Consider the following 19119-nt stretch of genomic DNA (forward strand, 5'->3'; position numbering starts at 1 on the left):
CAACATGTCATTATACTCTCAGTAGTTATGGGAACAGAATTCCAAGGCAGCAGTCTATTTTAATGCGGGGCATAATATGAGATTCAATCACCATGAACGAGTGGCTTTGAGGCGGACGGACAGCCTAGTTCAATAGAGGCCTCGTAGCATAGTGTGTGTGTGTGTGTGTGTGTGTGTGTGTGTGCGTGTTAGACATGAGAGGCTATAATAGGCAGTGGGTCTGACCCCGTTACAATGAGAGGAGGGTCATTAAAACAGTAATTACAGGGTTGTTAACGAATAAACAACAAACGGGTTTGGAAATGATGGAAATGATGTGAAGGTCTCCAGCTGCAAATGGAGAAACAGAGACAGATGGAGAGAGGAGGGGCGGGGGGTGGAGAGAGACAGAGAGAGTGGGATTGATGGACAGAAAGGGGGATGGGGAGGAGAGAGTAAAGGAGAGAGAGAGTGGGTGATGGAGAGAGGAGGGGCGGGGGGTGGAGAGAGACAGAGAGAGTGGGATTGATGGACAGAAAGGGGGATGGAGAGGAGAGAGTAAAGGAGAGAGAGAGTGGGTGATGGAGGGAGAGAGGGATGGAAAGGTCCCTCATATGCAAAACTCTAGCAATCAGAAAACTGTACAGAAATCACAAACTTTAATACAAGTTATCATGTTCTCCTGCATAACTCAGAGAACGTGAAGAATATACATAACATTCATTATTGTAGTAAATAGATAACAGTTTCATCTTAATCTCCACCCCAATGTAAGGTGGATTTGTCACTGTCAGAGGCAGTATTTTTCACTTAGGGAGTGTTGGGCCAAGTTATAGAACATTGGGCCAGGTCTTAGAATCCATAGAAATATAATCCATATATCCTTTCTATAGGCCATAGAAACAGAATATATACAATGTAATAGATATGTATATGTGTTAGGACAGATTGTGCAGGTTCTACAATGGTAGGCCAGATTCTACAATGTTCAGGTTCAATATTGTCAGGTCAGATTCTAGAATGTTAGGCCAGATTCTAGAATGTTATGCCAGGTTCTAGAATGTTAGGCCAGGTTCTAGAATGTTCAGGTTCAAGATTGTCAGGCCAGGTTCTAGAATGTTCAGGTTCAAGATTGTCAGGCCAGGTTCTAGAATGTTCAGGTTCAAGATTGTCAGGCCAGATTCTAGAATGTTAGGCCAGGTTCTAGAATGTTAGGCCAGGTTCTGTATGGTCTGTAGTCTGTCTTGGTAGAGAGCGTGGAACAGCTGGGCTAGACTCAGAAAGGGAGCTTCACAGTTCTCCATCTCCTTCTGCAATACAGATGCCATGCACACACACATACACACAGAATGAGAAACATTTTAATCATCGCTTTGTTAGAGGGTATACTATTTTTGGACTTGGTGTTGGCACTTTGGCTCCAGAAGCCTATGAGCTTGTCTGTTGTGTCCAGGTGTGGGTGCACTCACAGCGGACGTCTCGTGGTACTGCAACCCCTGGCTTTGGGCCCACTCCTGGGCCACCGAGGTCTCCACCTCCCTCCGCGAGGACAGGTCCGACTTGTTACCCACCAACACACCTGAACGTCACAACAACACACGCACACAAAGTTGATAATACACACACGCACACGCACACACACACACACACACACACACACACACACACACACACACACACACACACACACACACACACACACACACACACACAAAGAGCACTAAGATCAAGCACCTCCAGATACAGGGGGTCAGAGCTGAGGTGTGTGGTACCTGGGATGTGCAGACCCTGGCAGTGGGCCCTGACCCTCTCCAGCCAGCGGCCACAGCTACTGAATGACAGCTCACTGCTCACGTCAAACACCAGACACAACACAGACGGCTGGCCCCACTGTAGAGGGATAGAGGGAGGGATGGGAGAGAGGGGGGGTGAGAGAGGGGGGTGGAAACATTGAATATTGCATCCATTTAACATTCAGCAAAAGAGAGAGGAAGAGAGGGATGAGAGAGGGAAGAGAGATGTGAAGAGAGAGGGATGAGGGAAAGTAGTGAATCCTTTGTAACTTTGAAGACGAGATACGTAGTGGGCCTCACCAACTTCTCACATGCTTCAACAAAGGTTTCCCTCCCGGCAGAGTCAAAGATGTACAGTTCCTGAGAGGGAGAGAAATACTGTCAATCATCACAAAGTTATTTTCAGTATGAAAGAACTCCAGATTGTTGGCTTCTGTAAAAAGCTTCTAGCCAATATAGAGGGAGCGTGGGAGTCCGTCTAGGGAGTGTGTACTCACCACACTGTCGCTGGTCTCTGGGATGTTCACTGACTTCACAACCAGTTCCACTCCAGCCGTCTAGAAAACAACCAAAGCCCAACCATCACACAACAGGCACAACACAACCTAAATCCAACCATCATCACGCAACAACCTACAACCAGCCATCATCACACAACCACAACGGAACCATCGTAAAATAACCACACAACAACCTAAACCCAAACTTCATAACACAACCACACAACATCCTAAACCCAAACTTCATAACACAACCACACATCAACCAAAACCCAACTGTCACAAACCAGACTCTTTCATAACAAAATGTTAGAGGCTACAATACGTTGATTTGATTCAAACACTTTGAACTCTGTTTGTGTGTTTCCAATGAAAGATCTAGAACACAGATCTAACAGCATAAGATAGGAGAAAGGCTTCCTTCCTACTTAGACACAGGAGGAGGAGGAAGGGTGTGTTTTAAGGCTGCACACTGCCCTAATCTTATAGTTTACGGGTTTTTTTCTCCGCTTGCTTCCTACACACAACAAGCCCCGCCCTTGTCACTCAAGCAGCACCGCTCCTCCTCCTCGCTGTTAGATCCACTATACATTTGCATTCTGTTCTGTTGGGTCAAATCCAGTCAACAGATTGTTCCAAACAAGAACGATGCTGCTTTCCACTTTTCTTCTTAATATAAATCATTCTATTTCTAGGATCCCAACAGTCCACCCAAGTGTTTTGATTTATACAGTGGCTTGCGAAAGTATTCACCCCCTTGGCATTTTTCCTATTTTGTTGCCATTACAACCTGCAATTAAAATTGATTTTTTGGAGGTTTATATCATTTGATTTTCACAACATGCCTGCCACTTTAAAGATGCAAAATATTATTTATTGTGAAACAAACAACAAATAATACAAAACAACTTGAGCGTGCATAACTATTCACCCCCCCCCCCCAAAGTCAATACATTGTAGAGACACCTTTTGCAGCAATTACACCTGCAAGTCTCTTGGGGTATGTCTGTATAAGCTTGGCACATCTAGCCACTGGGATTTTTGCCCATTCTTCAAGGAAAAACTGCTCCAGCTCCATCAAGTTGGATGGGTTCCAATGGTGTACAGCAATCCTTAAGTCATACCACATATTCTCAATTGGATTCAGGTCTGGGCTTTGACTAGGCCATTCCAAGACATTTAAATGTTTCCCCTTAAACCACTTGAGTGTTGCTTTAGAAGCATGCTTAGGGCCATTGTCCTGCTGGAAGGTGAATCTATGACCCAGTCTCAAATCTCTGGAAGACTGAAACAGGTTTCTCTCAAGAATTTCTCTGTACTTAGCACCATCCATCATTCCTTCAATTCTGACCAGTTTCCCAGTCCCTGACGATGAAAAACATCCCCACAGCATGATGCTGCCTCCACCATGCTTCACTGTGGAGATGGTGTTCTCGGGGTGATGAGAGGTGTTGGGTCTGCGCCAGACATAGCGTTTTCCTTGATGGCCAAAAAGCTCAATTTTAGTCTCATCCGACCAGAGTACCTTCTTCCATATGTTTGGGGAGTCTCCCACATGCCTTTTGGCGAACACCAAACAAGTTTGCTTATTATTTTCTTTAAGCAATGGCTTTTTTCTGGACACTCTTCCGTAAAGCCCAGCTCTGTCCTATGGACAGATACTCCAATCTCCGCAGTGGAGCTTTGCAGCTCCTTCAGGGTTATCTTTGGTCTCTTTGTTGCCTCTCTGATTAATGCCCTCCTTGCCTGGTCCGTGAGTTTTGGTGGGCGGCCCTCTCTTGGCAGGTTTGTTGTGGTCCCATCTTCTTTCCATTTTTTAATAATGGATTTAATGCTGCTCCGTGGGATGTTCAAAGTTTCAGATATTTTTTTATAACCCAACCCTGATCTGTACTTCTCCACAACTTTGTCCCTGACCTGTTTGGAGAGCAACTTGGTCTTCATGGTGCCGCTTGCTTGAAGGTGCCCCTTGCTTAGTGGTGTTGTAGACTCTGGGGCCTTTCAGAACAGGTGTATATATACTGAGATCATGTGACAGATCATGTGACACTTAGATTGCACACAGGTGGACTTTATTTAACTAATTATGTGACTTATGAAGGTAATTGGTTGCACCAGATCTTATTTAAGGGCTTCATAGCAAAGGGGGTGAATACATATGCATGCACCACTTTTCCATTAAACTTATATTTTTTTTTGAAACAAGTATTTTTTTCCATTTCACTTCACCAATTTGGGCTATTTTGTGTATGTCCATTACATGGAATCCAAAGAAAAATCCATTGAAATTACAGGTTGTAATGGAACAAAATAGGAAAAACGCCAAGGGGGATGAATACTTTTGCAAGGCACTGTATTGCACATCAAGTCCTAATCGTAATACTTAGTAAAAAGAAAAATCTTAATTAATTTTTCCCCCCATATAGTGCAGCCCTGGTGTGTGTGTGTACTTTGACACATGATACCTATCCAGTTCTATATCTGTGATAACCTTGAAGAAGAAAGGAAGGTGGTATTTTCATTTGGTCCTTTGTAGCTCAGTTGGTACTAGCATGGCACTTGCAACAGCAGGGTAGTGGGTTCGATTCCCGGGACCACCCATACGTAAAATATATGCACGCATGACTGTAAGTCGCTTTGGATAAAAGTGTCTACTAAATGGCATATATTGTTCTATATTATATATATTATAATCACTGAAGTTCCTTTCCAATTGCACCCTATTCCCTAAATAGTGCACTATTTTTGACCAAAGCCTTATGGGGTAGATAGGGAATAGGGTGCCATTTGGACCAAACACCAGTGGTGTAAAGTACTTAAGTAAAAATACTTTAAAGTACTAATTAAGTAGTTTTTTGGGGTATATGTACTTTACTATTTATATTTTTGACAACTTTTACTTCACTACATTCCTATAGAAAATATTGTACTTAACTACATACATTTTCCCTGACAACCAAAAGTAATTGTTACATTTTGAATGCTTAGCAGGACCGGATAATTGTGAAATTCACGCACTTATCAAGAGAACACGTGGTAATCCCTACTGCTTATGGTCTGGCGGACTCACTAAACACAAATGCATATTTTGTAAATAATGTCTGAGTGTTGGAGGGTGCACCTGACTATCTGTAAATAATCTCTGAGTGTTGGATGGAGCACCTGGCTATCTGTAAATAATGTCTGAGTGTTGGAGGGAGCACCTGACTATCTGTAAATAATGTCTGAGTGTTGGACTGAGCACCTGACTATCTGTAAATAATGTCTGAGTGTTGGAGGGAGCACCTGGTTATCTGTAAATAATGTCTGAGTGTTGGAGGGTGCACCTGACTATCTGTAAATAATGTCTGAGTGTTGGAGGGAGCACCTGACTATCTGTAAATAATGTCTGAGTGTTGGAGGGAGCACCTGGCTATCTGTAAATAATGTCTGAGTGTTGGAGGGTGCACCTGACTATCTGTAAATAATGTCTGAGTGTTGGAGGGAGCACCTGGCTATCTGTAAATAATGTCTGAGTGTTGGAGGGAGCACCTGACTATCTGTAAATAATGTCTGAGTGTTGGAGGGAGCACCTGGCTATCTGTAAATAATGTCTGAGTGTTGGACTGAGCACCTGACTATCTGTAAATAATGTCTGAGTGTTGGAGGGTGCACCTGGCTATCTGTAAATAATGTCTGAGTGTTGGAGGGTGCACCTGGCTATCTGTAAATAATGTCTGAGTGTTGGAGGGTGCACCTGACTATCTGTAAATAATGTCTGAGTGTTGGAGGGAGCACCTGACTATCTGTAAATAATGTCTGAGTGTTGGAGGGTGCACCTGGCTATCTGTAAATAATGTCTGAGTGTTGGAGGGTGCACCTGACTATCTGTAAATAATGTTTGAGTGTTGGACTGAGCACCTGACTATCCGTACATTTAAAAAAAAAGAAAATGGTGCCGTCTGCATTGCTTATTATAAGGATTTTCAAATCATTCATACTTTTACTTCTACTTTTGATACTTAAGTATATTTTTACCAAATCTTTTTTGACTTTTTCTCAAGTACCGTAGTATTTTACTGGGTGACTTTCACTTTTACTTGAGTAACTTTATATTACTGTATCTATACTTTTACTCAAGTATGACAATTTGTTACTTTTTCCACCACTGCTCACTGCACTGCTCACTGCTCTACTCATCTGAGCCCAAGCCACGGAGCATGACTAAGTTACACACATAACACTGAAGCCCAACACACACACACACAAATGGACAAAATGGCGCCGATAGACATGGATGCCCTGTTCCTGGCTCGTAAGCAACTTTGTAGTATTTATATATTTGTTGTGTTATTTCTTGCATTTTTTGTCCAGAAGGTTTCTTGCATTATTATCTACAGCCAAAAATAACTTTTGGATATTGGATCGACGGTCACACCAGCATTTCCACCACAAATACGACTTTCCTGAATTGGATTCCTGTTACGGCTGTCCTCGCTGACAGAAGGTGGGGACCAAAACGCAGAGTGGTTAGTGTTCATTCTTTTAATGAAAATCAACAAAACACTTCAAAATACAAAAACAACCAACGTGACAAAACCGAAACCGTCCTGTGTGGCAACAAAACCTCCACAGGAACAAACACCCACAAAACACAAGTGAAACCCTGGTTGCCTAAGTATGATTCTCAATCAGGGACAACGATTGACAGCTGTCTCTGATTGAGAATCATACCAGGCCGAACACAAAATCCCAACATAGAAAATCAACCATAGACAACCCACCCAACTCATGCCCTGACCAACTAAAATAAATACAAAACAAAGGAAAACAGGTCAGGAACGTGACAGAACCCCCCCCTTAAGGTGCGAACTCCGGGCGCACCAGCACAAAGTCTAGAGGAGGGTCTGGGTGGGCGTCTGTCCACGGTGGCGGCTCTGGCGCTGGTCGTGGTCCCCACCCCACCACAGTCAACCCCCGCTTCCGTGGCCTCCTCCCAATATTCACCCTCCATGTCAATCCCACTATTCCAAAGGGCAGTAACAGACTGAGGGGTAGCACCTGACTGAGGGGTAGCACCTGACTGAGGGGTAGCACCTGACTGAGGGGCGGATCCTGGCTGGCGGAAGGCTCCGGCGGATCCTGGCTGGCGGAAGGCTCCGGCGGATCCTGGCTGGCGGAAGGCGCCGGCGGATCCTGGCTGGCGGAAGGCTCTGGCGGATCCTGGCTGAGGGACGGCGGATCCTGGCTGAGGGACGGCGGGTCCTGGCTGAGGGACGGCGGATCCTGGCTGAGGGATGGCGGATCCTGGCTGGACGGCTCTGGCAGGTCCTGGCTGGACGGCTCTGGCAGGTCCTGGCTGGACGGCTCTGGCAGGTCCTGGCTGGACGGCTCTGGCATGTCCTGGCTGGATGGCTCTGGCAGGTCCTGGCTGGACGGCTCTGGCTGGTCCTGGCTGGACGGCTCTGAAGGCTCGGGACAGACGGGCAGCTCTGAACAGACGGGCAGCTCTGACGGCTCGGGACAGACGGGCAGCGCTGGGCAGGCAGACAGTTCAGACCACGCTGGGCAGGCAGACAGTTCAGGCAGCGCTGAGCAGGCAAGCAGCGCAGGCGGCGTTGGGCAGACGGCCGACTCTGACCTGCTGAGGCGCACAGTAGACCTGGTGCGTGGTGCCGGAACTGGAGGCACTGGGCTGGAGACACGCACCACAGGGAGAGTGCGTGGAGGAGGAACAGGGCTCTGGAAACGCACTGGAAGCCTGGTGTGTGGTGTCGGCACTGATGGTACTGGGCTGGGGTGGGAAGGTGGCGCCGGATATACCGGACCGTGAAGGAGGACACGCGCTCTTGAGCACCGAGCCTCCCCAACCTTACCAGGTTGAATGGTCCCCGTAGCCCTGCCAGTGCGGCGAGGTGGAATAGCCCGCACTGGGCTATGCAGGCGAACCGGGGACACCACCTTAGCCCCGGCTCGATGCCCAACCTAGCCCTACCAGTGCGGCAAGGTGGAATAGCCCGCACTGGGCTAAGCACGCGTACTGGGGACACCGTGCGCTCCACCGCATAACACGGTGTCTGACCAGTACGACGCCCTCTCACTCCACGGTAAGCCCGGGGAGTTGGCTCAGGTATCCAACCCGGCTTCGCCACACTCCCCTTTAGCCCCCCCTCAAGAAATTTTTGGGTGAGCCTCTCGGGCTTCCGTGCTAGCCGCGTACCCTCATACCTCCGGTTCCTCTCTCCGGTTGCCTCTGCTCTCCTCGCTGCCTCCAGCTGTTCCCATGGGAGGCGATCCTTTCCAGCCAGGATCTCCTCCCATGTGTAGCAACCCTTGCCGTTCAAGACGTCTTCCCATGTCCATTCCTCTGTCTGTCTCTGCTGCTGTCGCTGCCCTTCTCCACTCCGCTTGGTCCTCTTGTGGTGGGTGTTTCTGTTACGGCTGTCCTCGCTGACAGAAGGTGGGGACCAAAACGCAGAGTGGTTAGTGTTCATTCTTTTAATGAAAATCAACAAAACACTTCAAAATACAAAAACAACCAACGTGACAAAACCGAAACCGTCCTGTGTGGCAACAAAACCTCCACAGGAACAAACACCCACAAAACACAAGTGAAACCCTGGCTGCCTAAGTATGATTCTCAATCAGGGACAACGATTGACAGCTGTCTCTGATTGAGAATCATACCAGGCCGAACACAAAATCCCAACATAGAAAATCAACCATAGACAACCCACCCAACTCACGCCCTGACCAACTAAAATAAATACAAAACAAAGGAAAACAGGTCAGGAACGTGACAATTCCAGAAAATGATGTCATGGCTTTAGAAGCTCATTTGAGTCAATTGGGGGTGTACCTGTGGATGTATTTCAAGGCCTACCTTCAAACTCACTGCCTCTTTGCTAGACATCATGGAAAATCAAAAGAAATCAGCCATGACCTCAGAAAAAAAATTGTAAACCTCCACAAGTCTGGTTCATCCTTTGGAGCAATTTCCAAACGCCTGAAGGTACCATGTTCATCTGTACAAACAATAGTACGCAAGTATAAACACCATGGGACCACGCAGCCGCCATACCGCTCAGGAAGGAGACGCGTTCTGTCTCCTAGATGAATGTACATTGGTGCGAAAAGTGAAAATCAATCCCAGAACAACAGCAAAGGACCACGTGAAGATGCCGGAGGAAACAGGTACAAAAGTATCTATATCCACAGTAGAACGAGTCCTATATAGACATAACCTGAAAGGCCGCTCAGCAAGGAGGAAGCCACTGCTCCAAAACAGCCATAAAAAAGCCAGACTATGGTTTGCAACTGCACATAGGGACAAATATCGTACTTTTCGGAGAAATGTCCTCTGGTCTGATGAAACAAAAATAGAACTGTTTGGCCATAATGACCATCGTTATGTTTGGAGGAAAAAGGGGGAGGCTTGCAAGTGGAAGAACACCATCCCAACCGTGAAGCATGGGGGTGGCAGCATCATGTTGTGGGCGTGCTTTGCTGCAGGAGGGACTGGTGCACTTCACAAAATAGATGGCATCATGAGGTAGGAAAATTATGTTGATATATTGAAGCAACATCTCAAGACATCAGTCAGGAAGTTAAAGCTTAGTCGCAAATGGGTCTTCCAAATGGACAAGCATGCTTCCAAAGTTGTGGCAAAATGGCTTAAGGACAACAAAGTCAAGGTATTGAAGTGGCCATCACAAAGCCCTGACCTCAATCCCATAGAAAATTTGTTGGCAGAAATGAAAATGCGTGTGCGAACAAAGAGGCCTACAAACCTGACTCAGTTACACCAGCTCTGTCAGGAGGAATGTGCCAAAATTCACCCAACTTATTGTGGGAAGCTTGTGGAAGGCTACCCGAAACATTTTACCCAAGTTAAACAATTTAAAGCCAATGCTACCAAATACTAATTGAGTGTATGTAAACTTCTGATCCACTGGGAATTTGATGAAAGAAATAAAAGCTGAAATAAATAATTCTCTCAACTATTATTCTGACATTTCACATTCTTGTGATAAAGTGGTGATCCTAACTGAACTAAGACAGGGAATTTTTACTCTGATTAAATGTTGGGAATTGTGAAACTGAGTTTAAATGTATTTGGCTAAGATGTATGTAAACTTCCGCCTTCAACTGTATATACGACATATTCTATCCTACACATTCTACATATATACAACATATTCTATTGAGATACTGTCCATGTCTATACATCCCATCATATACATCTATATTTATATTCCGGACTCTGGCATTGCTCATCCTAATATTTCTATATTTCTTAATTACATTATTTTACTTTAGATTGTGTGTATTGTTTTATACTGTCAGATATTAGTTCACTGTTGGAGCTAGGAACATAAGCATTTCTCTACACCCACAATAACATCTGCTACATATGTGCATGTTACCAATACAATTTGATTTGTGTGCAAGACTGCAGCCCACTGCCACACACACACACAAAAGACTGCAGCTCAACGCCACACACACACAAAAGACTGCAGCTCAACGCCACACACACACAAAAGACTGCAGCTCAACGCCACACACACACAAAAGACTGCAGCCCACTGCCACACACACACACAAAAGACTGCAGCCCACTGCCACACACACACACAAAAGACTGCAGCCCACCGCCACACACACACACACAAAAGACTGCAGCCCACCGCCACACACACACACAAAAGACTGCAGCCCACTGCCACACACACACAAAAGACTGCAGCCCACCGCCACACACACACACACACAAAAGACTGCAGCCCACCGCCACACACACACACACAAAAGACTGCAGCCCACCGCTACACACACACACACAAAAGACTGCAGCCCACCGCTACACACACACACACAAAAGACTGCAGCCCACCGCTACACACACACACACAAAAGACTGCAGCCCACCGCTACACACACACACACAAAAGACTGAAGCCCACCGCCACACACACACACAAAAGACTGCAGCCCACTGCCACACACACACACACAAAAGACTGCAGCCCACCGCCACACACACACACACAAAAGACTGCAGTCCACCGCCACACACACACACACAAAAGACTGCAGCCCACCGCCACACACACACACACAAAAGACTGCAGCCCACCGCCACACACACACACACACAAAAGACTGCAGCCCACCGCCACACACACACACACACAAAAGACTGCAGCCCACCGCCACACACACACACAAAAGACTGCAGCCCACCGCCACACACACACACACACACACACACACACACACACACACACACACACACACAAAAGACTGCAGCCCACCGCCACACACACAAGACTGCAGCCCACCGCCACACACACACACACACAAAAGACTGCAGCCCACCGCCACACACACACACAAAAGACTGCAGCCCACCGCCACACACACACACACACACACACACACAAAAGACTGCAGCCCACCGCCACACACACACACAAAAGACTGCAGCCCACCGCCACACACACACACAAAAGACTGCAGCCCACCGCCACACACACACACAAAAGACTGCAGCCCACCGCCACACACACACACACAAAAGACTGCAGCTCAATGCCACACACACACACACAAAAGACTGCAGCCAACTGCACACGCACGCTCACACAGTCTTCCTCAGCGATATTCCAACCAGCTAATACGGAGACGGGGTAATGAGCTGATGTGATGCATCATGGGAATTGGGAAGGCTCTCTCTCAGTGGAATGTCAATGAGAGCCTGTACAGAATACATAAAGGTTGGGTGTGTGTGTGTGTGTGTGTGAGTGAGTGAGTGAGTGAGTGAGTGAGTGAGTGAGAGAGCCTGTCCGGAATAAATAGCGGAACAGATTGGTGGGTAGTTAACCTAACAGGCCGTCTGACATTTGAGAGGAAGAGAACGTGAGGAGAATGGAATGGCTGCTGACCGGATGCTGCTTCCTGTCTGTCTATAACCTTTAGTCCAACAGTTAGCTGGAGTCTGGAGTTTGGGTAACATTCACATGCTGTGTGTGTGTGTGTGTGTGTGTGTGTGTGTGTGTGTGTGTGTGTGTGTGTGTGTGTGTGTGTGTGTGTGTGTGTGTGTGTGTGTGTGTGTGGGTGTGTGTGTTGTATCATAATAATGCTTCCCAAAGTGATCTCTCCACTCTGACGGAGCTGTAGTGGAGCAGGTTGAGAGATTCACGTTTCTTAGCGTCCACATCACTAATGAATTATCATGTTCCACACAGTCGTGAAGAGGCCACGACAGTGCATCTTCCCCCTTAGGAGGCAGAAAAGATTTGGCATGAGCCCTCAGATCCTCAAAAAGTTATACAGCTGCACCATTGAGAGCATCTTGACTGGCTGCATTACCGCTTGGTATGGCAAATGCAGCGACCTCGAACGCAAATCACTACAGAGGCTGGTGCGGACAGCCCAGTACATCACTGGGGCCAAGCTCCCTGCCATCCAGGACCTCTATATCAGGCGGTGTCAGAGAAAGGCCCGGACAATTGTCAGACTTCAACCACCCATGCCATAGACTGTTCAATCTGCCACTGTCCGGCAAATGGTACCTGAGAATCGGCTACAGCTTCTAACCCCATGCCATAAGACTGCTAAATAGACATCAGACCACAAAATAGTTCATTTAATGGTTACCGAGACTATCTGCACTGACTTTATGCACACTACTATACTGTATATGAGTATTTCTATAAATAATGGAATGCAATGTGTGACATTGGGATCAACATTTCAAAATGGTTTGAAACAAAAATTGTACTAATTTTTATGCAGTTCCACATGTGTACTTAGAGGAATATATGCAAATTGGCCCATACGTCCACTTACAACAACATAGGCCTAGGACTATTCATCCTTTAAGCAGGGTTCATACAGACATTGGAAAGTCAAATTCAACTACTTTTAGGGACTTTTTCAAGCACTTCATTGTAATTTTCAAGGACTTCAGTGTTAAACAATTGTGCGGCAGGTAGCCTAGTGGATAAGAGCATTGGGCCAGTAACCGAAAGGTTGCTGGTTTGAATCCCCGAGCCGACTAGATGAAAAATCTGCCGATGTGCCCTTGAGCAAGGCACTTAAACCTAATTGTTCCTGTAAGTCGCTCTGGATAAGAGTGTCTGCTAAATTACTCAAATGCAATAATTTGACTTATGTACATATAGGGCTTAATATAGAACCCCCCCCCCCTCCCACACACACACACACACACACACAGCCCACCCCCAAAAAAGCATGCAAAAAGTGTCAAAAGAAGTATGCCATTACCACTTTAAGAATAATACGTTTTTTAGGCCTTGCCAATGCATTGATTTTGTAATTATTATTATATTCTAAAATGTGTGAGAATAATGTGTGCTGACTAAATAAATATGATGTATGCATGGTGATGTTTCTGTAGACTATGTGGCCTACGCAGGCACAGATAATAAAGCCATGAATGGCGGTAACATTAACCTCACCATCTCTGTTTTTAGAATGACCATTCTCCCAAAAGCCAGGTTCCTTTTGTGATGGAAGGATTGGTTTGGAAAGCCAAGTTGAAGCCATCATTAGATATTATTCATTTCTGAGCTCCAAGTTCAACTACTTCAAACCCCTTGTATTATTTAAAATTGCAGGTGTAACATGGAAACCGAAATGCATTTGTCATGTTATGTCATTACGAGCTCATATTGTGAATAAGCCCACTAGGCTATGTCATTTGTTGTCAATATATCCAGAATAATTCATAGGAATAGAGTTGGGTGTTGCGCAATCGCCTATCCTACTCAATTAGGCACAGTAAGGGTCCAGTTCGAGGCACGAAAACATGAACTCATTACCTTGATGCCTTCTCTGTTAAATCTAACGAGACCCTGCTGTAAATCAAGCAGACTACAAGACTACAACAGAGGATCAACATTGATTCGCTAGGGATAATAGATCCAATGTGAATCCAGATACAACGGTCTTCACCGGAGTAAGGAACGAGACACCAAAACATTCTGGACATTTCTCAGGAACACCTTTTTTTCAGCATTTGGGCTGTTGTAGCATGGCACAGCAGCTGTTCATCACTTGAATGTCATTCCGAATATTCCTTCCTGGAACAGATGATGATGTGTGAAATGATCACGGCGTAATTAAACAGCTCGACACCAAATGTGCATCCAACAAGTACTTTACATAATTATTGAAGAACCGTGTTAATGACAGCATCAATTTAGGTTTGAAGTATCAAGGTATGATTATTATTTCAGTTAGAAGCATTCTATTTGGGATTTGTGAGCCCGTGAAAACGGTTTTCACCCTGTAGCATAAGGAGACACAAAATGTTATGTAGTTGCAGTGCATTTCGGAGATCTCTGTACAAAAAACTGTTTGACAGCTAGATCCAGGACTCTGACAGGGTTCAAGTTCAATGTCTAAATTAACTGATTAATGGTTAATACATGATATAACGACAACTTAAGACTCCCGTAAATGCAAGGACAGAAACGTAATGTTTTATGTCACACGATTTTGGACAAATCCATCAAGACAACAACCATGAGAAAGGGTTAAACATAGGTTTTAAACAACTCGTGAATTGTATAGCTATGATCCACCCTTATATCTTAATGTAATGACATGAAAAACATTGTCAGATTATTATAATGACTTATCAACAGCTGTAACAACTTGTCCAGTGTAGGAACTCCTCACTGGACAAGTTGGTGCCCTAGTTTACAGAAAGACCCCCCCCCCAGACACACACACACACACAAAGACACACACACACACTTTTACATTCATAATTTGCTGCTGCTACTCTGTTATTTATTTTACTCTTATTATTATCTATCCTGTTGCCTAGTCACTTTACCCTGCCTTCATCTACATATCTACCTCAAATACCTTATTATTATCTATCCTGTTGCATAGTCACTTTACCCTGCCTTCGTGTACATATCTACCTCAAATACCTTATTATTATCTATCCTCATGCCTAGTCACTTTACCCATGTACATACAGTTGAAGTCAGAAGTTTACATACACTTAGGTTGGCGTCATTAAAACTTGTTTTTTAACCACTTCACAAATTTCTTGTTAACAAACTATAGGTTTGGCAAGTCGGTTAGGACATCTACTTTGTGCATGACACAAGTCATTTTTCCAACAATTGTTTACAGACAGATTATTTCACTTATAATTCAATGTATCACAATTCCAGGGTGTCAGAAGTTTACATACACTGAATCGACTGTGCCTTTAAACAGCTTGTAAAATTCCAGAAAAGGATGTCATGGCTTTAGAAGCCATGACATAGGCTAATTGACATCATTTGAATCAATTGGAGGTGTACCTGTGGATGTATTTCAAGGCCTACCTTCAAACTCACTGCCTCTTTGCTTGACATCATGGGAAAATCAAAAGAAATCAGCCAAGACCTCAGAAAAAAAATTGTAGACCTCCACAAGTCTGGTTCATCCTTGGGAGCAATTTCCTAACGCCTGAAGGTACCACGTTCATCTGTACAAACAATAATACGCAAGTATAAACACCGTGGGACTACGCAGCCGTCATACCTATCAGGAAGGAGACGCGTTCTGTCTCCTAGAGATGAACGTACTTTGGTGCGAAAAGTGCAAATCAATCCCAAAACAACAGCAAAGGACCTTGTGAAGATGCTGGAGGAAACAGGTACAAAAGTATCTATATCCACAGTAAAACATGTCCTATATCGACATAACCTGAAAGGCCGCTCAGCAAGGAAGAAGCCACTGCTCCAAAACCGCCATAAAAAAGCCAGACTATGTTTGCAACTGCACATAGTGACAAAGATTGTACTTTTTGGAGAAATGTCCTCTGGTCTGATGAAACAAAAATAGAACTGTTTGGCCATAATGACCATCGTTATGTTTAGAGGAAAAAGTGGGAGGCTTGCAAGCTGAAAAACACCATCCCAACCGTGAAGCACTGGGGCGGCAGCATCATGTTGTGGGGGTGCTTCGCTGCAGGAGGGACTGGTGCACATCACAAAATAGATGGCATCATGAGGTAGGAAAATGATGTGGATATATTGAAGCAACATCTCAAGACATCAGTCAGGAAGTTAAAGCTTAGTCGCAAATGGGTCTTCCAAATGGGCAATGACCCCAAGCATACTTCCAAAGTTGTGGCAAAATGGCTTAAGGACAACTAAGTCAAGGTATTGGAGTGGCCATCACAAAGACCTGACCTCAATCCCATAGAAAATGTGTGGGCAGAACTGAAAAAGTGTGTGTGAGCAAGGAGGCCTACAAACCTGACTCAGTTACACCAGCTCTGTCAGAAGGAATGGGCCAAAATCCACCCAACTTACTGTGGGAAGCTTGTGGAAGGCTACCTGAAACGTTTGATCCAAGTTAAACAATGTAAAGGCAATGCTACCAAATACTAATTGAGTGTATGTAAACTTCTGACCCACTGGGAATGTGATAAAAGAAATAAAAGCTGAAATAAATCTTTCTCTCTACTATTATTCTGACATGTCACATTTTTTAAATAAAGTGGTGATCCTAACTGACCTAAGACAGGGAATTTTTACAAGGATTAAATTTTAGGAATCGTGAAAAACTGAGTTTAAATGTATTTGGCGAAGGTGTATATAAACATCCGACTTCAACTGTATCTACCTCAAATATCTGGTACCTCTGCACATTGATCTGCTACTAATACTCCCTAGAGCTCCATTGTTGTGGATTTTGCTCCTTGTGTTACTATTATTATTATTATTTTGCATTTCATATTTTTTTTACTCTGCATCATTGGGAAGAGCATTTCACAGTAAAGTCTACAAAAGTTGTATTCGGTGCATGTGACAAATAAAATGTGATTTGATTTGTCTCTGTTCACTTAGACCGGTGTGTCACAACAACACACACTCACACCAGTGTGTTGTTGTTATGCAGTGTGTGCGGTCAATGAGTCATGTCGTAGCTGACATGATTACTGCAGACATCGTTGAATCTTAATTCTGAGCAGATATTTAACAGAGTTTTTGGAATATCAACACAGTTCTTCCATTAAATGTGTTTTGGTAAAATGTTCAGTGCATAAGTAGTCCGTGGGCAGAGTTGTATGATTTGTTAAACTTTGAAATCAATGGGTTTTTTACATTTTAAGTGAAGAATCTGAGTTGACAAGAGCACAAACAAACAGATCTGGGAGACCAGGCTAGAGAGAGACCAGTGTGTGTGTGTGTGTGTGTGTGTCTCAAAGTTATTTTCTCACCATACTGTAGTTCTTCTGGAAGTGTGCTCCATCACTACGGAACATCTGAGAGAGAGCACTTTTCCCCACTGCTGCATCTCCTGAAGAGGGGAAGGGTAGCGCGACAGAGAGAAACAGAGAGAGACAGAGATTAACAAACACCATTGTAAATACAACCTATTTTTATGTTTATTTATTTTCCCTTTTGTACTTCAACTATTTTTACATAATTTCAACACTGTACATAGACATAATATGACATTTGAAATGTCTTTATTCTTGTGGAACTTTTATACGTGTAATGTTTACTGTAAATGTTTTATTGTTTATTTAACTTTTGTTTGTTATCTATTTCCCTTGCTTTGGGAACGTAAACATGTTTCCCATGACAATAAAGCTCCTTGAATTGAAATCGAATTGATAGAATACATACGTCTCTTCCATGTTTACCCTACTCAAACGTGTAATCCTAGAGTTAGGTAACTTGCAAATGCTTGTAAAACTGTTAGCTATCTAGGTCCATTTCTAATTTAGCTATTCTGTCCTATCCAACGTTTTGCAAGCTAGCCTAACTCTCAGCTAACTGTTACTTTCTTTACAGTACAGACGTTGTCATTCCCAAATCAACTTCTTAGCAACGAATACATTTCTAAATCTTACCTACAAGAAGGCACCTTGCTCTTAATTTCACCATGGTAGCGTACAAACAAATAAATATATTAGCAAAATGTTCAAAAGTGCTTTGTGTTTCTTATTTTACACGACACGACGCGTTTCCAAGCAACCTGAGCAGAAACGCTCTCACCGATCCAACCAACAAGCGCGTATCAATATCTGCGCTATCATTGGCCAGCTGAGTCAACGTAAGAGCGTTAACGTCAACCTGAGCCCAACGTGACTGTTCCCTTAATTACCGCTAGATGGAAGCGTTCATTGACTGTAGACCATTATTCTAGCAATTAACCTACTGAATTGTACTCCCGTGTTAGAGCCAGTAAGGCACTAAGAATTGTTTTATGTACTGCCTCAGTGATATTTTCAGTGCAACATGCATCCCATCTTTTAGAATAGCTAATCAACATAATTTGGATGCACACAGGTAGATTCATATCTATAAAACATTTAATGCTTGACAGGCCATCATTTCTATCGTAATGTTCTATAGTAAGTAGGCCTAAATTATATCTCCTAAATGCCATCCCTGTTGTGTCCTTAGGTTATTAGAAGCGAAAATTAGACTGCCAAAGTCTATGTAAGTCTTCCCCCTCAATTCAGTTTTCTCTCCTCTCTCTCTTTTCCGGCTATGACAAACGACCTGCACATTGACTCTCCAATGGGCCGTAGTGATGTGTTGAGCAGAGGCGCGTAACACTGTGAGGATCGGTTGTAGAACGGGGTTACGCGCACGGACACATTTCTACAAATGTCTACAAATTCCTTCTCTCTCTCTCTCTTATTCTTCACCACGGCATTAGGGAATAGAGAGATTGTAACAACACTGTATATTTACACATAATATGACATTTGAAATGTCTTTATTCTTTTGGAACTTCTGTGAGTGAGTAGCAAGATTTGTGACCTGTTGTTCACGAGAAAAGGGCAACCAATGAAGAACGAACACATTGTA

At 44.3% G+C, this 19119-nt stretch overlaps 2 protein-coding genes across 2 annotated transcripts in view; both read right to left on the reverse strand.

Moving 5' to 3' along the window:
• Positions 1-19119, reverse strand: part of LOC139544641 (voltage-dependent calcium channel gamma-2 subunit-like) — a 223466-nt gene that overhangs the window by 85673 nt on the left and 118674 nt on the right. The gene's annotated exons all lie outside the window — the stretch shown is intronic.
• LOC139544680 (intraflagellar transport protein 27 homolog) lies at positions 617-18308 on the reverse strand. Its single transcript, XM_071351977.1, has 7 exons — positions 18153-18308; positions 17514-17593; positions 2270-2329; positions 2073-2132; positions 1752-1869; positions 1449-1558; positions 617-1289 (listed from the first exon to the last, which is right to left on the reverse strand). The coding sequence occupies exons 1-7, from the start codon at positions 18184-18186 to the stop codon at positions 1191-1193; spliced, it is 561 nt and encodes a 186-aa protein (XP_071208078.1). The 5' UTR covers positions 18187-18308; the 3' UTR covers positions 617-1190.

Source organism: Salvelinus alpinus, chromosome 2, assembly GCF_045679555.1.
Source record: "Salvelinus alpinus chromosome 2, SLU_Salpinus.1, whole genome shotgun sequence".
Lineage (NCBI taxonomy): Eukaryota > Metazoa > Chordata > Actinopteri > Salmoniformes > Salmonidae > Salvelinus > Salvelinus alpinus.